Source organism: Marmota monax, unplaced genomic scaffold, assembly GCF_021218885.2.
Source record: "Marmota monax isolate L192 unplaced genomic scaffold, Marmota_monax_Labrador192_F-V1.1 WCK01_AAM20220418_F8-fsc00021, whole genome shotgun sequence".
Lineage (NCBI taxonomy): Eukaryota > Metazoa > Chordata > Mammalia > Rodentia > Sciuridae > Marmota > Marmota monax.
Genome location: NW_026695228.1, coordinates 2,061,093 through 2,085,887, shown reverse-complemented (window position 1 = coordinate 2,085,887; position 24,795 = coordinate 2,061,093). Strand labels below are relative to the sequence as shown.

The window sequence follows — 24,795 nt, the reverse complement described above, 5'->3', positions numbered from 1 at the left end:
CAGATTTTTTGGTACAATCACAATTTCCAAACCTTGTTCCTATTTCCCCTGTAAGTTCCTACCTGATAGATAAAATGTTTTGATTTGCAATTGGGAAAATCATGAATATTACATGAGAGAAACTTTTTATCTATATAAACATGCATAGTACATTCTAGAGGCAATTCAGTTCTGTTCTAAGAGGTCAGTGCTGTTTATCCCTGGTGACAGTGATTGGGTGGGGAAGGGCATAGGGAGCCAGGGAGAATTTGTATATTAAATTTGTATATGGTAATGTGTAGCTGTCTTGGCAAAGGCCTTAGGGGGATGACTATGACACAGACATGCTATTGTATTTTGTTAACTGTTAATAACATTTTTTTTTGTTGTTGTTTAGCATCTACTCTTTGGAGAAAGGCCCCTAAATCAACCTGTCAAATAGATAGTAATTTGTAACATTATATTTTAGTTGATGCTTTCATGAACAAAGAGCATCTTTACAGTATGTATAATTGCTCAGATAACAGAAATGCAGCATTGAAAAAAAACTGCAGAGGACATAAGTTATTTTTATTCTCTTGTTTCAGGCATTTTAAAGAGAAGTTTTAGTGCTTCTGGGGGAGAAAGACAATCCCAAATGAGGTATGTACAAGCTGAGCTCCTAGAAGTATTTTTAAACTTTATAGAGCTGAGTGATTGGTGGTTACATTGAAACTGATTGCCAGAAGATACTATGGACTTACAAAAATGGAAACTGTCAGAGCCTGACCTCCCAGAACCAACCCTCCCAGCTTACCAAGGAGCATGCTGGGAAGAGTACTAGGCTTGCACTTGGATTTTAGTCCAGCTCTTCCTTTTTCTAGCTTTGTGACCTTCAGTCACTTAGTCTCCCTGAGCTCATTGTGGGTTCAGGGGTGGGACAGTTGAGTTCCATGAGGCCGTCTGGGACCCTGGCTCTTTTTATCTGGTTCCTCTACATCCCCAAGGTATACATCTCATCCTCATAGCAAGTGTGGCCATGAAAAGGAAAAAGGAATTGGGGGCACATCCTTTCTTTTTAAGAATATGATCAGTTGTTGTGCCCATGACTGTTCACACATAATTTTGGCCAGATTTTTCTTTTTTGACCACATCTAGCTGCAAGGGATGATAGAATATACTTGGGATATTCTTTTTTTAGAGAAATAAATTATTTCAGGACAATTAGTTGTGTCAGTTAACAGTTGTCTTTTGGAGTAAGGACTGAAATAAAACTATTAGATTTGGGCTTTTGCAAGTCCCTGATAACCTTGAGAACAGTCTCAGTGGCATGGGGTAAGGAGGAGGCTGGATTGTTGGTAGTCTTAAAGTTGCAGCAGCAGGAAGTAGAGGCAGTTGAAGAGAGTGAGGAGTAAGCTGGAGAAGTTTGTGGGTGATGTTTGATGAAATAGGACCTCCTACAATCAAGGTAACCTCAGGGTATTTGGAACTGTGCAGAAGAAACCAATGAAGAAGAGATATTCAAATGGGAAAGAAATTAACAGTGTATGGTTACAGAGTAGCTTGGGGTCCAAAGAGTGGGCCTGAAAAACACAGAGGGGAGAGAGGGCAGGCATTTAGATTTCTCTTTGTCTGGAGAGAGAGAGAGAGAGAGAGAGAGAGAGAGAGAGAGAGAGAGAGAGAGAGAGATACAGTTAAGCTGCAGAACTAGAAAAGAGGTGTCTATCTGTTAGAGGATGTTCTAGGCCTCTGCAGAGAGGAGTGTCTAGATTTCAGGAGTCTGGTCCACCAGGAACAACCAACATAGAGCTGAGTAGAGCTAGGTAGAGGGACTGTTAGAGCTGGGGCATTACAAAAGAAAATTATGACATATGGCTGTACTTCCCAGGTAAGAGACTTTTATATTAAAATGGAGATTTCCAATCAGATGAATTCAGAGATCTTGGCAGCACCAAATAATTCTACTCTTATTTTCTAAAGGGACCCAGGGAAAACTACCTTATTAAAAAAAAAAAGAAGAAGAAGAAGAAGAAGAAGAAAGAAATAAAAAGGAATATATGTACCATATATTTAGATTTGAGATGGTTTTTAAAAAGCTAGTCATTAAACATTTTGTAAAAAAAATTGGGTAAACTGAAATCAGCAGGTAGGAGAAGTTCTGTCTGTAGTAGAGATATTGAGACCAGTTTGAGATAAAACTAGGTTCTTTGTTTCTACTTGCAGGTGGGGTTTGTATAAGCTGCAGGCCTCTACAACTGATAAAGGGCCTTTTAGTGCTACTAGCAGCCAATCATGGCAGGGGATGTCTACTGGTGTCAGCTCTGAGGGTTACAGCTGGCAAAGCTGGATTCTTCTTCACTACTATTGAGTGGCATGTTGCAGCTCTCAATGGCAGGATATGCCTACTAGTGTCACAGCAGACACCAGCAGCTCACTGTCAATTTCTTTTTGCTGGGTTCTTGTCTTGCAAATAAAAGACTAAATTTATGGTCAATGGAAGGCAAGAGTGAAAAGAAGTAGGATTTATTCAAGTAGAAAGAACAGAGAGACAGAACTCTCATAGGGTAAAAGGGGACCTGATAGCAGGTTGCCACTTGAGTGTACTAGTGTAGGGGTTTATGTAGCTCTTGGGTCAATGCAATTGGTTCAAGTTTATGATAATCAGGTTTTGGAAAAGTACCAGTGGTATTGGTCCAAATTTATGCTAATTAGGTCTTGGAAAGTACTCTTGCTACTGGTTAACAATTGAGCTGAACTTTCCTCCATTCAGACCTGCCCCCATTTCTGTTTTGCAGCTCATACCCCCAGGCTGGGATGTGCGGGGAGAGGTAGAGGGGTTTGGCACCCTGGCTCACCACTCCTCAGGCCCATGCCAGCATGGCAGGCTCTGCATACATGACCCATGTTCACTGCCTGTGTTCCAGCATGCCCTGAATAAGGGCTTGGCTTCAGTATTACAGAGTGAGCTTTAACTTGGGTTTATGAACATGTTAACAAATGGAAAATGGCCTGTACCCTGAGGTTGAGACTTTGGAAACTATGTTCTGAGGTAGATAAAACATGATGTAACATTTGCATAGCTCTGCCATGTAAGGGCACTTGTGGTATGACATGACATCAGGAAACACAGGCTAGTTTAAGACAAGCTCTCTTCCCTCAAGGAACTCACAGTGTAATGCCAGACAAGGGCAAGGCTGTAGGAGAGCTTATGACAAAAGACAGCCTGTACCTCATGTCAGGGGAGAGGGCAGAAAATTAATAATTTTTTGACTTCCAGGTGATTCTTAAGTCTTCTCTGAATTAAAAGGAGAGATCTCTAAAATGTATTTATAATTTTAAGAAAAACATTAAATAGAGCTAAATTAATTTTCAGTCTAATTTGCTTGGAATTTTCTTGTTTTATTAATGTGAACTCATCCTACAAAACATTTAGAAGCAAAATGATAAATTCAAATATAAAAGAAGATACTAAAGCTATAGAATAGAGTAAAAAAATAAATAAATAGAAAATCGAGCGTGTAGAGGTTTTTTCCGTGTCTATTTTGTGCCATGTAGCAAATAGTGTAACATAATGAGACTTTGGGCAGCTCTCCCTCTTGCAGACTCTTACTGGCTCATAAAAAAAGGGAGTTGGTCCCAGTGAACAGATGTCACAGGAAAGTATATACCTGATCTGAGCACAACTCAGACTTGGCCCTGGCTAAATAGTACAGAGAGAGCGCTTGGGCATAAATTCTTGACTTTGGTCACTCCAGATAGCAGGAGCTAAACTTAAACCAATTAAGAGCTAAAATAACTCCCTAATAACTTGGGATAGGCTTTATTTTGCAAATGAGTCAGGCCAACAGGGTAAAACCTGAGCAAATGGAACTAGAAAGGACAGCTTCTGCCTCCTGAAGGAAATACAGAAGTTTGAAGGCTAGAAAAGGCAAACTCAATATTAGAATTGGAAGGTACCCAAACTTTTTCGGGAATATAATTAACAGTAAGACCAAGAGATGATCACTCCCCAATTTCTTTGAAATTTCTAACTTCAGTCATTTAACAATTTTATTAAAAAATCTTCTGCCTGCATTACTATTTGCCAGGAAAGATTACAAATGGGCTTAACAGTTTTGAGTATGAGCTTTTATGTATAGCTTTATAGACTGATTCTATATATATGTATGCCAGTTCTAATCCAGTAAGTCACATTTTATTTAACTTAAATCATTCTGTAGAGTGAAATTTGATAAGGCACATAAGAATTTCAACCTCTATTAAACTAAAATCCTAGTAATGTCTGGTCATTGTAAAAATTGCCTTCTTAAGAATATTCATCTGAACTGGACATGGTGGTTGGTGCATGCCTATAATCTCAGCTACTTTGAGAGACTGAGACGGGAGGATTGCTTGAGTCCATGAGTTCAAGACCAACTTTGACAACACAGTGAGAATCCATCAAAAAATATTTATTTACTTATTAAAGTGATATTTATTACTATGTATCAAGCATGCTCCAAACTATGTGTAGTTTATCTTTGCATTCCTGAACACAGTATCTTGCATATAGGTACCAGTCCACAAATATTTTTTAATTAATAGATAAATTACTGTGAGGTTTTTTGTTCTTTTTAGTTATACACAACAATAGAATATATTTTGATGTATTTACACAAACATGGAATGCCTCTTATTCTAATTAGAATCCCAGTCTTGTGGTGATACATTATGTAAATATTAACTGTGGTGTATTCGTATATGTACATAGGAAAGTTATGTCTGATTGAGTCCACCATCTTTAACTGTAAAGAACTGAAATCTTCTTTACTGGCTTGGATCTACAGCTTTTGACATAGTCAGAGCTTAAAGCCCATTTTTTTTTTTTTTTAAGATTCGGTTGCTCAGGCAACAAGATTTTTCCATGCCTGCTTGTCTCCTGTTGCCAAGGCAACCCAGGGTATAGTTGGCAAGCTGGTTTGAGACATCAGATGTTTGCAGTACCAGAGATGCCTGTGGTTCACAACTTCTTTGATAAATTGGTGATGCATATTTGTGTTTGAGAGTATGCTTCTGTCTCTAATCTCTGTATATAGAGATGATTATGGTCTTTGTGATCATAAGGCATCAAAGATGCGACCTGAAAGACCCCTGTGCCATCCTAGAACCTGTGATTATTCCCACCTTTAACAGATGTCTTGCTTATTTTTACTTGTGGCTATTTTCTCCTCAGCCCTTTTTCATAATCTGAATCTAGTTTTCCTTTGATGAAATGGATTCTTCTTGATCATGACTTGCTAGAATCAACCTGGCCTACCTGCCAATATCATAGTCCAGCCATCTTCCAAGCAAAACAAAACAAATAAAATGGAAACAAAACAATGCCCCACTTGATTCCTTTCCTGCAACAGTTCTACACTCTGCTGGCATATTGCTCATCTGTTTCTGGCTGTCACTGCAATATGAGTGCAGGGCACAGGAGCATCATACGCTTCCTGGTCCTGATAGCAGTTCTATTAACTTTATAGATAGATGACGGCCCTTATTGAATATGAGAGCTCAACCCTACCTAATGTCACTTATTAACACAAGACATGCTTATGAATGTCACTGCCCAGAAGAGACTTTCAGCTGTAAAATCCTAGTTAGCTCCTCTGGTGTAGTTGCTAGAGCCTCGGAAGGCATATTCTTAATATTGTAAGCCAAGCTTCTCATTTTAAAAGGTTAAAACTTTTTAAATTATTGTCAACATCAAACAGTGTTGACTACTTTTCACAATTTAGTTATGTGATACACTAAAATCCATGTAAAAATATTTTCTTCATTCAGAGATATATTTAAAGAAATTCTTATGGGAGAGACAAGTCTAGAGCTTTATTTCCTTCATAGCCAGGACTTTGGTGACAAAATAATTGGCCCAATAATTCATGCTCTGTTTGAATTAATTCAGTGAATAGTCTATCGAAAATTAAAAACAAAAAAAACAACAACGACAACTCATGTCTGTGTTCTCCACCTTACCCATTAGTGATTTGGGGTGGAAGTTGTAGGCTTATGCTCATTTTTGACATCTCCAGGTTCTCTTTTGACTTATGAATTCTGACAAGGTCACAGCAGATCTGAAGAGTCCTGCAGGTGATGGCCTTTTGGAATCCTTTCAACCTCCGAGGCCCTGAAATCCTTTGGTCAGTCTGAAGTGCTACTGGCTAGCACTCATGTTAAAAACTTTCAGAGGTCACATTCTTCAATATGTTTGGGCCTTTTCACCAAAAAAAATGTCTGGAATGTTTCCTTTGTGTTTTCCAGCTTGAGCTATTATGGGAAGGCCATCCTCTGTGGCCATAATGTTCCAGTGGACATAAACACTCCACATGCTTCCAATCTAGAGAGAGGCCGACTTCCCTCAGGCTCTGCATAATTTCAGTCATTTGTCCATCTGTGGGCAAAAACAATTGCACAGTAGAAGCTGTCACCACTGATCACAATGAATCTGTTCTGTTTTGAAGTTTCAGATGACTATTTTCTTATGGTTAATGATATAGTTTCCAGAGAAATCAATGTATTTTTTTCCGGTTATACCTAATAATCTCTTAAGTTCTAAGACTATGGAGATTGGTTCTTTTTGCCATCCCCTCTCTAGTGTCTAGCACAGTGCCTACTTGGAGTAGGAAGTCAATAACTATTTAGTGAATATTCGAATAAATGAGTAAATGTGTGATATTTCTTTGTAAACATTCACCAAAGTTAATGAAGGAGGAATTTAGAATTATATAAAGGAGTAACAAGGGTGATACAACCTGGCGTTGCCAGGAGGGCCTCGTTCACATATCCTACTATGTATTATATTTTTCAATATGTGCAAGTATATGAAATATTGAATTCTTCAGGAAAACAACAATAGTCATCTAACTCAGTATGTGAGTGGTTACCAGCTTTTCAGGAACACCCATAAACTTGGATAAAAGTTCTCCATAAGTTGGATTTTTTATTCACCTTTTAAGATGATGAGGCCTGTTTTGGGCTACTACTGTAGGGTTAGCAACTATATGGCCTGACTGTAATGTGTATATAAGGACTTCATTCTATGGAAGCATCAGTGTTAAATATGGAGAGTGCTGGGCACCTGTGACTGACTCTTGAACAGTTGAAATGTGGCTGGCATAACCAAGGAACTAAATTTTCTAGTTTCACTTAATATTATTTTAAATGTAAAACCATGTAAAAGGTCATTTATTTTTACATGTTAAAATGATAATATTCTGGGAAATATTTGATTAAATAAAATTGTAAAATCAATTTCACTTTATTTATTTATTTTACTTTTTAATAATGTGGCTACCAGAAAAAAATTTAAATTATGTTTGTGGCTTACATTATATTTTTATTGGGCAGTGCTGGACCCATCCAGAAGGCTAGGAGATAATGGTAACCCAAAAGCATTTTCTGGGCTCTGTTGCGTGTTCAAGGATGTGAGGAAGCCAAAGCAAATGCTCAACTCTTTAGCCCAGCCCCGAGGCTACCCACCCACATGGGGGCGCTCCTATGAACCTCCCTCTTTTGAACTCTCAGAGAGCTTGTCCATTCCTTTCTCTCTTTAAACATATTTCTTATCAGAGGTCTATGGAAAATATATTAACACTCCCAAACTGGCGAGTTTCATTATATTTCAAGGCTCTGGAAACTTGGGCTGGGAATAGGAAAAAAAGAAAAAAAATATATATATATATATATATATATATATATATATATATGAGATCAAGAGAGGGGCTGGCTTGGTGAGAGTCAAGGGGGTAGAATGGGATAGAGAAGGAACTCAGAGGTGGATACAAAGAATTTGGTATTGTTCTAGTACTTAAGTGGTATGAGTGAAATTTTGTTAAAAATTTAGGCATAAGTTGCATACAGGTATAGAAAATTTGATGATTAAAATGAAAGAATTGGGGCAAGAGAATTATCAGTCATGTTTGCTTGTATTTGAATCCTAATATTCACTCCTATTGAGAAAATACCTTCCTGTGCCTCATAGATGTTCAATATATTTTTTTATTGGATTGCATTACATCAAAGTATAGTTCTTGTAGCTTGTCAGGGCACAGATGTTTCTCATTTCATTACAAAAAACAATTATGAAACTGGCTGTAGGTTATAGTGGGAAAATATAAGACTGGAGATTAGGAGGAAGGCCTGACACCAAATTTCTAAATGATCAGGCAGTCTAGAATTTAGAGGCAAGAAAATCAAGGGATATGAACAGCACTGGAAACTCTAAGAAAAATGTAACCCTTTTAAATGAAAAAAATCATCTCATGTCAACGGAAGACTTATAGGTTTCTTTTCTTTTTTTCCTTCGAAGACTACAGAAACCAATCATGGAAAATCCAACATATAACATTTAAATATTTTTTAGAGTTTTGATCTTAAGTGTAATAAGAAAATCACACAGGGCATGAAGATTTATATTCTTAATTGTACTTAAAACTTATAAGCAGCCCTGGTAAGACAAGAGTTCTTCCATCTCTACCTGTTTGCATGTCCATTCTGTTCTGCGTTAGAATTTGTTTATTTCCCTTAACCTCTTGAGAGTGTCTTCAAGGAGAAAAGCATGCACTTAGATTTATAATGTAGACCACAGCAGAGTAGGCCAACAGCAAATGTTTGTCAAGTCCAAGTCGAAAGAGTCATTCTAATGGCCTCTACTTTGGTTTCCAGGGACTTCATTGGAGGAATAGGATCAAGACCAAGACCAGGTAACTTAGTGTTGGTAGTAATAGAATGCAACATACCTTCCTGAAATTCAGTGTGATTTATGTTACAGTTTCATACCTTTCCCCCTTTTATTTCTTCAGCTTTGCTGCCTCTTGACCTGCTTCTGAAAGTGCCACCCCTCATGCTCAGGGCCCACGTTAAGGAACTAGAGGCCAAGTTAGGGACAGGGTGGCAGTCCCACAGCCTTCCTGCTGTGATTCTTCGAAATCTCAAAGATCATGGTAGTACTCCTTAGAACACATTAATGTTAAGTACAGAATGGGTGAACACAGAATTATAGTTGGGCCTGAAACCTCTGGTGGACATTTGAGGGGTAATTTTAATACAAATAGCAGGAGAATTCTGTTTGGTTTTCCACCATTATTGCAATTTGATGTTAACAAAATGCTTTCTGTGTTCACTTATTGACTAAAATATTATAGGCTCTTTTTCCAAAATTTGCATTTCTACCTTGGTGGGAATGTTAACCAGTTAAGCTATTGATGCTTAAGTGTGTACCTACTAACAAAAAATAGTAACTGTGTTTCATGTAGGTATTTCTGTAAACTCTATGCCTACATGATCCAAAGTGTGAATACTTTTTTTTTCTTTCTTCTTTTTTTTTTTCACTCTGGTTCATAAAATTATTTTTCTTTGTATTTGATTAAAATGATATTTTATTATATTATTTCTCTAATTTGTAAAGTATGGATCCTTAAACATAAAAGTTTATAATGTTGGTTTGGGAAGGAATGGATGTGTTAATTAATCTGTTTCTAATTTCTTTGAGAGACACAGAGTCCAACAGTAACAGTAAAATTATTAGCTAATCCTGGACAATTCAGAAAAAAAAAATCCCTAGTGATTGTGGTTTAATATTTGTGAATGTTCGACTCTTGAGTATAAAGTTCTATTTGACTATTTTGTGAGATTATTGTTTAATGCTGTGCTCACTTTAGCTTCTTTTTGATTCACAATATTTTGTGCAGTTGATGTGTATGGTGAACATAGATGATGTGAATAGATTCACTGTAATCTTGGACCATGCTTAGTAGACGTTTGTTAAATTTTCCTTGAAAGAGTGATTGACAGTGTGAGGTCATTACAGTGTCAGCATAGATGCAAAACAAGATGGCTTTATTATTGAGATGCCTAAACTACCATGTTGACCATGGCTCTGTTCCTGATGTGTTGGCAAAGGTAAGTTAATAATGTAATCATGAAGCTAAAATGATTGTTGTTGACTGATTCTAAAGTGGCAAGTGTGAGACACACATATGTGTTAACACTTCATGGTTCTGTTCTAATTAATAATAGGAATTCTTTTTATTGAAGGGCATATTGAGTTGGACCAGTGTAAGGCTTGATTTTATGTCAGTGATATTGATCAGATCTCTGGATCTTTAGCAAACTATTTATATTATGGCACAGTTTACATATATCCTTTATTCTTACACTTTGTTGTACCTTCTAATTTTAAAAAAGTCACTAATTTATATAATTTAAAATATGAATCAGAAAACACTAAATCAACTGGCATCTTCAGTGCCAGTGAATGCTACCTCTGACCTATAAAACAAGTTAACAGTTTTTCCAATATTGTTGAGCACATTATTGCACTGGAGAAAATTTGGGTTGCCACTCAGATTTTGTGAGTATTCACATTTTTGAGTCAAACACTAGACCTTCATTTTTCTCCATCTTAATACAGAATTATTTTTCTGTATATTACTAAAGTCGTACTTTTTAAAGTGTTGTAGGTAAATTCAAACTATTAGTTGTTTTTTTTTTTTTGAGAAGAGAGAGGAGAGAGAGAGAGAGAGAGAGAGAGAGAGAGAGAGAGAATTTTTTTAATATTTATTTTTTAGTTTTCAGTGGACACAACATCTTTGTTTGTATGTGGTGCTGAGGATCGAACCCGGGCTGCACGCATACCAGGCATGCACGCTACCGCTTGAGCCACATCCCCAGCCCCTATTAGCTGTTTTTATCAAATTTTCTAATAACTGGTACCAGCCCCAGTGACTTGGGTCACCTTATCTGCAAGTCATGCTTTTTTCTAGTCATTCCCTGGGTACTTCTGGCCTCAGAGTGTAAAGAGGGGACATTGACACTGTACTCTAACAACAGGGAAGTGAGTCTGGACCAAGGTGTCAGGAGATCACTTGTGAGTCACCTTAACAACTTGTTACTAAGAGTGGGTAAAGCACTGATGTGTTAATGTTTTATTTTTTTTAAGGCACATTATATTGGTGTGTTTTTAAATTTTTATTTACCATTTCATTTAGTTTTCTTGGATGGAAAGGAACATAATCAACATCTACAACCCTGTAGATGTTATTTTGCCTAATTAAAAAAAAAGGCGGGAAGGGAGAATTTTGTATGAGTGTGATATTGATTTTTCTAGTATGTGAACATTATTTTCCATGTGCTATGGCAGAACCACAGGTAAGAAGCATTATTTTAGAGTTCCAAGTGGGCTGTGTTATAATATGGTCTTTCCCGTATGGAACTTATGGATTTTTAGGTTCATAGTGTGATGATACAGCAGTATTTAAAATTACCTCCAAACCTCTGTGGAACATAACCATGAAACTATTTCAAGTTACTTTTATTAAAAGTCCTCTTGTTCTATCTTCTAATACAAACAAATTGTATCAATAATTTATACACATTTGGGGGGTTAAATACTAGGTTGTAGTTCCCTGCCAACAGAAATGAAAATTTAGGAATTCCATATTGCATCATTGAAAATATTAACGTTATTAACATGGACTCAATGAATGGAGATATATATATATATATATATATATATATTTTTTTTTTTTTTTTTTTTTTTTTGGCGGGGGTGGTTTTGTGGATTCAATCCAGGGCCTTATGCATGCAAGGCAGGCACTCTACCAAGTGAGCTATATCCCCAGCCCCAGATAAATATATTTAATATGTTTATTTTAGCTCTCTTTCCCTAATCTTTGTCACTTGTGAATTACCATTGGCCACAGTTAGCCTTATCTGAGTACCATGTGTGTTACTATTTTCTGAATATTGTTCTTAAACTGACTCACTTTCTCAAACTTACTTGCAGGGGAAGTTGATATTATTTCTGTAAATGAGAAACCAGGAAGATATACTTGCCGTAAATAAATGGAAGTTCTAAACATAAATAAAGATCCAAGAAAAACAACATTAAATTCTAATTAGATATTGTTATGTCCTTATCTTGTGGTCTATGGTCTTTGTTATGAAAGAGCATTAGCTAATATTTAAGAATGATGAGGATAGAGTTATACCATACTAAAACTTAAACCTTGATATAATCAGTGGAAAGAAAAAAATGGGAAAAGATATACCTTTTTAACTACATTTATTTCAAATTTGATATACCTAATATTAGTTCCTGATGGCTTAGGGAATTCAGTTCTTTAAAAACAGATTGATTCTTTTATTTCTAGAGTCAAAGCAATTAATCAAACCACTATCTATTACTGAACATTTTGCACAGCCAAAAAGTCCAGGGTCTGTTGTCTTTATTCAAAAAAAGTTTTCTCTTGAAGCAAAGGAAATGACATATTTGTGAAAATTTAATAATGTCAAAACAACTCAGGAAATGTATTCTTTGTCATGTACTTGGGGCACACTGTAATGTTATGGATATGTTTAGCATAAGTTAAATGTAAATTCTGGGGTGTATGTATCAAACCCAAATTTTAAGGTGCAAATGTAATGTCAAGAGTGTGGCCTAATTTGACTGAATTAACACTGGCAGTTTTTCCTCTCTTGCTCAGTTTTTCATTTAGACAGTATCTGACACCCAGACATTGAACTGATGTATGGAGATTCTTATGAATAGAAACTGTCACATCACGATTTCTGAGCTCTTAATTTTTTTCCCCCTAGATAACTATGAATCTATTTTTACATTTGTCTTTTGTTCATAAAGGTCAGATATAAATAAAGTAGTCAACATCTCATCCAAATATTCTAGAGAGCACAGCTAATATTCTAGTTGTCTTTATACAAGCAACCCTTAGTAGCTTGCTTTCATTGACACACAGTATGTAAAAGGGATTTTCACAATTGCCAGTGTGATTTTGAATCCATGTTTTACCTTATTTTATCTCACAGAAACATTTTTAGCATGTAAAAATTAGCTCACTAGATCTTAGTCAAATCTCTTATAATACTAGTCTATGCTATATAACTTGGTGTACAATTATGTTTATATTTTTGTTTGATTTATAGTATGTTATATATGTTTCCCAACTAGATTATGGGCATCTTCAGTAAAATTTTACATACATAAATAGTGGTGTGTGTGTGTGTGTTTGTGTGTGTGTTTTGATATCTTGATACACGCCTTAAGTGGGTTCTCTGAGGTCAGGCCCTTGCAAAGTACTTATTCGGTAACTGATACAGATCCAGCATGTATTTAGCTCTTGTTTATCCTTGCTATTTTATTGAGACCAACTGCATAAGTAGTTTGAAAGAACATTATTTTTTTACATCGAACTTTTAAATACATGCTGATCATCTTTAATCTGAAAATCCAAAATCTGAAATAATCCCCAAACTGAAATTTTTAAAGTGCTGACATGTGAAAAATTCACACGAGTTCATGTGATGAGTTGCAATCACAATATCCATGCAATAAAAATATCGTGTAGTATTACCTTCATGCTATGGGCATAAGGCATATATAAAACATAAATGAATTTTGGTTTAGGACTTGGATCTCTTCTCCAAGATGTCTCATGATGTATATGCAAATATACCAAATTGTGAAGCAATCTGAAATTCAAAACACTTCTCTTTCCAAGCATTTCAAATAAAGGCTATTCAACCTGTATTATGGTTTTTTTTTTTTTTTTAATATTAGACTTTAGATTGAAATAGGAGTAGAAGGTACAAATTTCCTTTATCAATGATGCTTTGCTTCCTAATTCTTTATGCCAACGGAGGCACTGAGGAAATGCACACCAGGTCCCACCAGGATGCTTCCTGGAGATGCAGATTTTTTTCGTGATCTTTGCAGGGCCGTGTCATTTTAATGAGATGCTCAGTCTGACAGAAATTATTGATGGCCTCAATCTGAGACAAGTGCCAGCTGGAATCAGCTGTAAAATGGCAGCTCACACTGCTGCCCTCAGGGTTTCTGCTGGGAGCAAAGGCTAAAGAAAGGAAGGGTTGAAAGGCACACCACTCTCTGGCAGCAATGAAGGGAGGTCACTGTGACTTGGGTAATGAGTGTAGCATAGTATACAAAGTAATTGAATTAATGGAGAAAAGCATGGCTCTCAAATTCCAAATTGTATTGTTAATGTTTTTTTTTTCTTAATGGATTTAAAAAATAGTTCAGAGTTTTCCCAAAGTCATTCAAACTGGTTTGTCACATAGACCAATTTAAATATTGAAGAGGGTGACGGATGGGTCAATAGTAATGAGAAACCTGAAGGTCAAGAACCTTGGGTTCATGTGAAGTCTTTGCACATGAACCATGCAATTTTACAAATGCAGAAATGTTCAGTACCAACAGCCAAGAATCCATTCATGCATTGGCTTCTGTTTGAGGAGTTGTTCGGTTCCTTAGTACCTTAACATATGTTTAACCCACAAGAGAATATTAATCATTGAACCAGTTGTTAAGTTTTTGTTAGTTTCCTTTCTTTAAGAAAAATGATGAAACAACTAAGTTAGGCTGCTTCCAATGGCTGCTGTAGGAATCACTCTCCTGCCAGCAAGAGGCCCCTTTCTTCTATCCAGGCCACTTGCCTGTCCTTTATAGGGAAGACCAGCTCATTCTTTTATTTTGATATCAGGGATTGAACTCAGGGCACTCAACCATTGAGCCACATCCCCGGCCTTATTTGGTATTTTATTTAGAGACAGAGTCTTATTGAGTTGCACCTCACTTTTGCTGAGGCTGGCTTTGAACTCCTGCCTCAGCCTCCTGAGCCACTGGGATTACAGGCATGTGCCAACACACTCCACTCCCAGCTTATTCTTAACTGATACTCTTTCCTATGTGCTCAACAGATTGTTGGGGATGTTTTAGGTAGTGTATCAGTTAACATTTTTATTTATATAACAAAGTATTTTTTTATTGTATTGGAGTGTAAAAGCACAGTTGTTGAAAGTTCTTCTTTAGCAAGTGTCCAAATTTTAACCTATTAATGATAGGACCAGGAGGAGGTCAAAAGAGTTGATTCTATGTGCATTAGAAGGACAGGGATGTATATAGTTAGCAAGAAGGAAAAGCAGAAAGAAAATTGCATAATTAGGGGATGGGGTTGAGGCTCAGTGGTAGAGCACTTGCCTAGCACATATGAGGCCCTGGGTTTGATCTTCAGCACCACATATAAATAAATAAATAAAACAAAGGTATTGTTTCCACAACTAAAAATAAAAAATAATTTTAAAAAAGATTGCTTAATTAAGTATAAAACTTTTGAAAGTTCTACAGCGTGATAAAACCATACCAACGTCTTGTTCAGAATTAAAGTCATACCAACATGCCGATTTCTGTAGGTTAACTTCTAATACTACAGGGTTATTATCAGCATGTACATTTATTGGTGCAGATTGTTAGTTAAATAATCTTTGACTTATCCTAAGAGTATCGGATTAGGACCAAGTATGGTTATTAGAAAATTTTCTAGCTTGATGAGGAGTGAAGGGGGCAAACCTCTCCTTTACTTTCCATTCTTTTTAGATCAACTGGATCACTAGTTTTTCAGGAAAAAAAATTCCCTCTAGTAGGAATAAAGGAAGTCAGTGTTTAGTAATTGCAGCATAGCGTAAGGAATAACTGAGACAGCAGAGAAGAACCAGGCTCTATGGACTAGGCCAAATGCATGTGCAATTTTTAGGCCACAAATTCAGGAATAAAAATGTGACTTCTGATATTTCCTCCAAACTCAATATCTATCTCTGCCATTATCAAAAGACATAATCCGTTTTCCTACAGGTAAATTTTAATGTGTTGCTGATTTCTTTATTAAATTAGAATGATATTCGGCAAATTGACAATCGTTCTTCTCTCTCTTTCCCAGGGTGGAATTTTTTGTTCCCAGGGCTTTGTTGCATTTTAGTACTGGGGCTTTGAGACTGCTGTGCTGACACTGATTTGAGTGAGTGTGGTTACCCTTCCACATTGGGGCCTTAGTAGTGGCACTATGGTGGCTGCCTTACTTCTAGATTCTGTCTGTGTTTCCACCCATGGTTGTGTCCCCTTGACAAGAAAGCAAGATCTCTACAGGGCAAGCTGGCCTGCTCCGACTTCCCATCTTCTCAGGGACATGGGGAGGGCAGCCTATTCTTCCCCATCGCCCGGGCATGAAGACTTGGCGACTCAGAATTTCTCTGCTCTGATGTCCCATGAAGCTCTCTCTACTGCTTCCCACTTGCTCCCCCATACCATAGTGGGAAGGAGCACACACCTTGCATGCTCGGATCCCCAAAATCTGAGTTCTGTCGTCCAACCGTTCCCCTCCTTCCTGCTTCAACACCAGACTTTGCCCAGAGCGAGTTGGACTGTGGGTGCCTCCTGAGCCTTACTCTTCTTCTTGTCTCCACAAGTCCCTCCTCTGAGAAGCTTTATTGCACCTTGAGGGGGCAGGGAGAAGAGTTTGTTCAGCGACAGTTCTTTTGAATCTTTCTGCCTTTTGTTTAGACTATTGCTTTTTTAAAAAATTTTTCTTTATTTGTCAATGGACCTTTATTTATTTATTTATATATGATGCTGAGGATCAAACCCAGTGCCTCATACATTCCAGACAAGCTTGCTACTGCTGAGCCACAGCCTCAGCCCCTAGACTATTGTTTTTTTAAAGCCCAGGATCTCACTCTCAGTTCCCTGGCTCCTCTCTTTCGTGCCATCTTGGGCAAATGCTGCCTCATGCTCTGCTGCTGGACTGGGGATGTTGGTGGGATCAAGAGTGAGAGGTAATGCAGCTGCGTGCATTGTGCAAACAGTGCTGGCCCTGTTCTATGTGGCCATCTCTAGTAATTTCAACTTTAAAATCCCTGAGGTGGTATTTTATATTATGGAAGAATAACTGAAGAGATGGTAGTTTTTGAACTGGGGGACCCTTCCCCTCAAACATACAAAATTGTTAAGTCAGAACAGGATGAAAGATGCATTACAGAAAAGCCTCAGCTAGAATTTAAGAGGGAAGGACTTCAAAGCAGTCTTGCTTCCGTGGCCTTTAAACCTCTTGTTTCTGAAGTTTCAAATGAAAGGAGTTTGTTCCTGATCACCCAGAGGGCAAAAGGGGAGCTGATATTTTGACACAGCTTTCTGCCATCCTGTGGGAAATTGCACCAGGGCTAAGGGTAGCAGAGGAACAAGGCCCAGACTGTCAAGTCCCTTTCTAACAGTTCCTGCCAACAGATTGTACAACTGTCTGTTGGTCTGCATCAGGAATTTTCCCATGCCCAGCATCTTCTCTGTCACTTTCCTTTTTTTTTTTTTAATGAAATGTTATATTAGTTAACTCTTCATGACTATAATGAATTACCTGAGGCAGACTAACTTTATAAAGAAAAGAGGCTTATTTAGCTCATAGATTTGGAGGTTTAAGAGCAATGTGCTGGTACTGGTTCAGTTCTGGTGGTATCTTTCTTGTGGCAGTCACTAGGCAGTATGTGGAGTCACAAACAGGAGACAGAAAGCATGGCTGTCTGTGTCTGTATCATTGGTCTCTCTCCTCCTTCTAGTAAAGTTTCCAGTATTCAATCATGGAGGAATCCACCCTAATGGCCTTATCTAAACTTAGTAACTTCCAGGAGGCCCAATTCTGAACACCATAAGCGGATTATGTCTGTACCCTCTTAACAGTGTTACATGCCTTCAGTGATTGAACTCCTGCATAAATCTGGGGGAACAAACCAGATTGAAACCATAGCAGATGTCACTCTCTTAACCACAGAGGCCCAGGATTCAGCAGCCTCGGGGGCTCCTGATTTCCACAGATGGCGACCACATTGTAGATCTTCACCAATGCATAGACAAGCCTAACCCAGTTCCACTTTTCACCACGTGCCCATTACAGATGAAGACATCAAGGCCCAAAGAATTTGTGAGTTCTCTGAAACCGTGCTGCTAGTACCTAGAGGAGAGAGCATGTTCAATCCAGGACCTTAGCATGGCTTTAGGCCTCTCCTTATGAGAGGGTCTTTCCTGAAATATAGGCACCTGGTGACTCCTCACCCTCCTGCATGGTGTCTGGTGGCCTCCAGCTCTGCACATGCCGTGACTTTTCATGACACTACACACACAGCACCTCACACTGCTACTCTCCAGGTGCCACCCTCTCTTAATTTGACTGACTGTTATTTTCTGGAACTTTTCCTTGTATTCAGAAGCCACCACTCAAATAGACCCTTCCTCACACCGAAGCCATGTACCAATCAAAGACCTACTGATTCCTCCTGGTCTTCTCAAGTGGAACCTTTGCACCTTTTGTCACTGGGTGGATCTCCCACAAAACCCTTGTGAATGAGGACAGAGGGTGAGAGTGAATCAGTACCGTCTTTCATCAGGACTCTTGGTCCAGACTGGATTAGCTTATGTGTGTGTTGGCCCCAGTCATTAAGGAAAGAATATTTTCACCACTTCTTCTCCTCTTTTACCTTTCTTCTCTCCACCTGTCCAAAACTTCCTGATTCTTAGCAGACAGAATTCAGAAAAATCATCGGTTGATACTATGTCTTGGTCAGGTGGGGGGATGCAGTGCAGTCTGTGTGTGTGTGGTGTGCGTACCCACACATGTGTGCATGCAATTTGTACTAACAGATTCAGGGTTATAAGTCAGGTTATGAATTACAGTTTCAATAGAGTGGCTATATAGCATAAGTCAAGTATAAAGCACAAGAGACTGGCAACTTTCTTGGATATTTTGGTGGACTCTGAGATAATAAATCAAAACACAGGATGCTGTGCAAGACTCAAAGACTTGTCACTTCCAACTCATTACACATGGGTGCTTTACAAAAATATTTACATTGAAATCTTGAAGATATGGGTAGAACATTGTGTTCAGAATAACAGCCCTCATAATAAGAAAAATAGTACTTCAGGCTGGAAAGAAGTCTCAGTATTATTTTATTTTTGTGGTAACCAGAAGGATTGCCTGTGGTGACATGGCCTCCTAGAGAGGGTTCGGAAGAACTGGGGACCCCCTCACACCCGTCTAGCCTGAGTCCGGGCAGTAACATGCAGGGCCTGCCCGCTTTCATGTCCCAGCGTTCACTTGCACTGTGATCTTCGTTGGGCAATTTGCTGATTCCACTAAGGCTCAGTGTTTTAGTTTAGGCTACTGGAAAAATCCCATCCACTGAGCAGCAAATAAACAACAGAAATTTATTTTTCATAGTTCTGCAGACTAGAGGTCCAAGATCAAGGTGCTGGCAAATTCTGTGTCTGGTGAGAACCTGCTTCCTGGCTCACACTAGGCTCTTTCTAGCTGTGTCTTCACATGGTGGCAAGAATAGCAGAGCTCCCTTGGGCCTCTTTTCTAAGGGCACTGATCCCATTTACGAGGGCTCTGCCCCCATGACCTTGTCACCATCCCTTGCTTCCTAATACTGTCAACTTGGGGTTCAGGATTTCAACATCCGAGTTTGGGGGAATAAGAAGGATTCAGACTACACTACTCAATTTGCTCATCTGTAAAATGGGGGCAAAACAGTCACCCTTCAGTGTGATTGTGTGTGAGAGAATCAGTGAGTGAAGGGCTTCCCAATGTCTTGCCCCATCTGTGCCAAGAAAGCACCATTCTTCCCCCCAGATGCTCTTAACTAACACTCCAGAGGGGAAAAGAGCAGTTTGATTCCATCCTTGTCTCAGAGTAAGGAAGCAAGTAGGATTAGTTTTGATTCTTGAAAGTAAATTGCCTCTTATGAGGAACTTTGTACTTCTTTGTTTTAAAATACTAAATTGTTTTAATAAAAACTATGAAAGAATACAAAGTGTTCTAATAGTTTAAACTTTAAATTTGTTAAAAACAATTTTTTTCCTACAGTATTAAATTTTAAGGAGACCAAATATGGTATCAATGCCACAGTAAGAAGTACCATATAGATATGAATCTTGGGCATGTTATATCTCACTGACATTGTTACAATCAACCTCATTGATATCATTTTTTTTCTTTTACTCCCCCCTCCCCGACTCCCTTCTTTTTTGTGTTGGGGATTGAACCCAGAGCTTTGAGCACTCATTGATTTCTTTTTAAGGGAAAATTATTTTAGTAAAAAATTTTTGGGGGGGATAAAATTGTTCATATAAATATAATCTGCTTTTTTTGTGAATAGTTAGGAAGTGTAGTATTATTAATGAGCTAATTTGAAAGATTGAGAGAAAATGCTTTAAAACTAGATTCAATGATAAGGCTAATATTTGCCGTGAACTTGGTGGTTGTTCATCAGTAGATGAAGAATAAAAATAAGGGAATATATTTATTTGGATTTTCAAAAAATGTTTTGTTTTCCTGAAATTATTAAGGGATAAATTAATCTTCATTCGAGGGAAGGAGGATGCTAAAAATGTGAGAATTCGATCAGATGAAAAACCCAGAATCAGCTACACTTGTCCAGGGAAATCAAGATTTTGCAAATATTCAGGTAGACTTCTTACACATCATTCCCAGTCTGAAGTTTCCTTTGTCTCCCCAGTCCTAACTCATATCCCAGTTTAGTAATCCTGCAAGAATCCCCCATGGCTCTAAGCAGATGATGGGACCCCAGCTTGCTGTGATACAGTGACAGCATGTACCTGAGAGATTTGGCAGTACCTGAGACTAAACATTAATTTTAGTTCAGGTGGCAGGGTGGGAAAGACCCTTTAAATTCAAAATAAGTACAGATTAGGTGAAAATGCTTTTAAATGCAAAGTACAATAAAAGGATCAGTATTCAGAATATGTAAGAATATTTACAAATTAGCAAGAAAAAATACAGCAAAGTATAGTAACCTCACTTGTATTCAAAAAATACAACAGAAAAAAATCAGATTGGCACAATTGAAAATTTGATAATATGTAGTGTTGATTAAGGTATAGGAAAATAGTTTCTCTTCTGTCAGAGTATAAGGTGACTTAGCCATTTAAAAATGCGTTTATTACAGGGGGCTGAAGATGTGGTTCAGTTGGCATAAAGCTCACCTAGCATGTGTGAGGACCTGGGTTCAATCCTTGCCCCTCAAATAATTTGTCACTGTAAGAAATGTGTATATTCTAGGGACCAGCTATTTAATTTCTCCATATCAGCTTTGAAAAAGCTCTTGTACTTAACACACAATGAGGCATGCACATGTATACACAGTGCAGCATCACTTAAAATCATGAGAATCGAAATGCAACTCAGTGCCCAGCAAGGCAGGAGTGGCCAAGTAAACCATGGTGCTTCCAGAACATGTGAAACTATCAGCAGTTATATGGAATGAGCTAGAACTGGGTGTGTTGGGGGAAGAAAAGGATCTCCATGAGAGGCTGAGAAAACAAATTGTGAAATAGTCTATAAGATGTGATGTGTCACCATTCATTTAAAAGGCAAAGGAGGGAAGAAGGGAGGGAGGGACTGAAGAAGGAAGAAGGACAGAAGGATAGAAAAGGAGGAAATAATACTAGAGACTTTCTATAGTAGTGACTTTCAATGTCTTTTGGAAATAACCCTCAATAAGATACACCCATCATGTCTTGATGGAGTGGACCCTTACTACATGAGATGTACTCTGAAATTGTTCTTTCCTGTTCTAATTTGCTTTGTTCCATTTGTCAAAATGGAATGAATCGAATTACAACACATTAAATTGATTTCAGGACTCAACCATAGTTTGGAAAGTAGTGTTCTGGAGATACACACACCACACACACACACACACACACACACACACAAATGGATAGAAAAAGACCAAAAGGCAATACACCAAGTTGATATTAGGGATTATCTGGGTAGGTGTGGAAGTGTGGGGTGGTTTCTAGGGAGCCTGAGCACCATCTGTAATACTTATATTTTGATCATTTGCTGTTTTATAAGGAACAAACATAATTAAACATCTGAAATTTAGTTTTTTGAATAAGCCATCAAAACTATTTTTGAAAGTCAAGAATTTACTGGGATTAAGAGGGTAGTGGTCTTAAGGGAAATAATTTTCAAGTTAATTTGCATAATTGATCAGTTCCCAAAGTAGGCAACCTAGCTAACTCTCTCTGTTTTTGTATTTAGGGCCACAGATGAGCACATGCTTGTGGCAAGGTAGAGTCAAACCTGTGTGATATCCCACCCCAAATGTCATCACAAGCCTAAGAGCTCTCTGCCAATGCCGTGAGATTTTAACTTGTTACCTATGGCTGTCATGTCTACCAATAAAAAATACAAAGTAGTCAATGTGAAATGCTAAAAACCCAAGCCCCGCCCCCATTTTCAGAAAATGCATAGTTAATGTTTCTGTAGTAGCATCAGCTTGGCCACATCACCTGGTTTCCATTTTTTGCTATGGATCTGAACAAAGAAAGGGTTGCATTATGAGCATTGTTCCTGCAAGGACTATCACTGTAGAAAATGTGGCAGGTGTACACTTGGCCATCTCTACAAGCTGGAGCAGACAATTCCCATTTTCTATTTTACAGTTACATTAGTGCTTTCTGATTTACCTTCATATATTTACCCTAAGGGTAATTTATTAAACCTCATTTTAATGATCAAATAATTAATGCTTAAAAAGAGTTAGAGTATTCAGGGGAGATAAATCCTTTAACTTCCAAATATTTAAGCAAGATGTTGACTGCAGATGACATAGAATCTGATTATTTCTTGTGCTAATATTTCAACTAAAGATACCTAGTAAAGAGGATGTTTATATTTTATTCTTTTATATGTCTTAAATATAAATTTTAATATGCTTATAATAACACATGTTAACTCTTAAACAACTACACTACATTTTCTCTTTAAATGTTTTGAAAACAAAGAATTTATGGCAAATATGCAAGCTTTCTCAGAAAGCACTTGTATTAGAATCATTTTGAAAAAAATCTTAATGATTGCTAAAGCAGTGATTATATTCAAGTTTAATTTCAAATAGGTTTGATGTTGTATGGAAAGAAGAAAAGTGGATCATAGAAACTATTTTTTTAAAATGGAATTATTAAGGGTTACTAAAAGCATGCTGAAAGCTAAGGGCAGGGAGAGAAAGAATATCATAAGGCACATATCTGAAGTCCCTTTTCCATGTCCTCCCATGGGAAGTTAGAGGTAAGAGGAGGTCGAGTTGGTCTGGTGGCCATCATAGGGATCAAGGTCATCCCTTTAAATAGCCTGATATCAGACTAACAGGTGTCAAGTTGTGTATGAGTGGCTGATAAAGCTTTATAAGGAAAAGTCAGGAAAAAATATAAATGTGCCCAGCTTAGACCTAGGATGAAATTCAGGTGAAAATTATAATTCATAATAACCAAGGATTTAAAAAGTACTTAATTCTAGCTAAGAGAAGTTTTGTTTCTCTGTAACATTGCCTATTTGGTGTTTGTGTTTATTAGTTGGGACAAAATTGGTTTTAAAATATTTTATGGAGGATATAATGAATTTAAAATTTAAAATCATTATAGCCACTTAAGTGTATCTGAAGCTGGGCTTTTCAGTGGCCACAAAGCACCACTTCCTCCTTGCTGAAACTGCAGGAGAAATATCTAGTAGACAATTGGTCTTGCAAATGACAGGTACAACCATTATGTTACTTAGAAGCTTGAGAAGTAAAGGGAAGGAATTGTTTATTCCAAATCATAAAATATTACAGGGTTTCTTCATATTGTCTCATTTATAAGGTGAGGTCTTTCCTTTAAATTTTTTTTTCAGAAAATTATCCCATTTTTTTTACTAATATCGTCTTTGAAAGAGAACTTGACTAACTGTGGAATTTTTCACCCACAGCATCTGCAGGAATTGCTGTGTCCCAGAGGAAGGTGCGTCAGATCAGTGATCCCATCCAGCAAATACTAATCCAGCTGCACAAAGTCATCTATATCACACAGGTCAGTGTTCCAGCCTTCTATTTCTTTTCCATCTGAAACACAAGTTGGGTACTAATACCACTGAAGAACTACCTTGTAGGACTTCCAGCTGAGTGAACACTTGTTTTTATTTCCTCCCAGGACACACGTGTAGGGAGACTTCTTGGCAACCAAGCTGGGAGGGCAACAGGGTAAAAAAGCAAATAGGTCGGGGTTTCCTTGTGATTTCTTCCTGCCCAGTGCCGCAGTCTGGCTGGGCACAAATGCCACAGTCTGGCTGGGCACACAATCACCAGCCACCACACAGCTTGTAGATTCAAACAGCAACTCTTTATTCCCGAACTCACACCAGCCGTCTACAAACACGTTCTGGGGAAATCCACGTTCTCTGCCCAAATCCACCTCCACTGGGCTTCTATCTCCCCAAGAATACTGTCTGAATCCCGTGAGAACTCAAGGGGAACTCAGGCAGCAGGATACGCCCTATTCCCAGCAGGAATAATCTTAAACCTCAAACCTGGAACCTAAACCGGGAACGCCCTAAACCCGATTATCTTAAACCAGGAACACCCTAAGCCGCCTTGGTCCTTGAGCAAGGTCACCTACATTCAATGTCACTGCAACATGGGGTACGCTGGCAAGGAAATTGTCATACCTACTTGGCTAATGGCTCCCAGCAGCCCAGCCAGAAGCAGACTTCCACACAAATGGCCCTTCCTTGTGTGTGTGTGTGTGGGGGGGTGGGTGGGAATAGAGCGGGGCTTCTTTTCCCATAAACAGCTTTACCACAGGAAATAGTGCTCCCACCACCATCCTTAATCTTGAGGATGCTCGGTTGACACTAGGAAGGCTCAGAAATATGAAAGCCAAAAACCACACAAAATCCAGGATTATTAAGATTTTCTATTTGTAAATCTCAGAGACTTAGGCACTGAGGAAAAAGAATCAGTATTGAAAAGTATCTATTAATGATGGACAGAAACCTGTCTAGTGAAAACAACTTAAAATATTCAATAAGAACTGTAACCATTTGGGCAAGAAAGTCAGTATTATGTTGAAGTTTATGACTGTGTGTTATATGTAGCTTATTGATATATTTGCTCACT

General features: G+C 37.9%; 1 protein-coding gene across 5 annotated transcripts in view; it reads left to right on the top strand.

Annotated features, from left to right (window-relative positions):
* Positions 1-24,795, top strand: part of Nek10 (NIMA related kinase 10) — a 226,862-nt gene that overhangs the window by 168,282 nt on the left and 33,785 nt on the right. For 2 of the 5 annotated variants that reach the window (XM_046437345.2, XM_058576694.1), the window contains 5 exons: positions 567-621; positions 8,647-8,684; positions 8,784-8,924; positions 21,906-21,935; positions 23,610-23,710. In XM_046437345.2, the coding sequence (XP_046293301.1) occupies positions 567-621; positions 8,647-8,684; positions 8,784-8,924; positions 21,906-21,935; positions 23,610-23,710 (365 nt within the window). The remainder of the gene's footprint in view (positions 1-566; positions 622-8,646; positions 8,685-8,783; positions 8,925-21,905; positions 21,936-23,609; positions 23,711-24,795) is intronic. The other 3 variants (XM_046437346.2, XM_046437347.2, XM_046437348.2) reach the window with 3 other exon arrangements.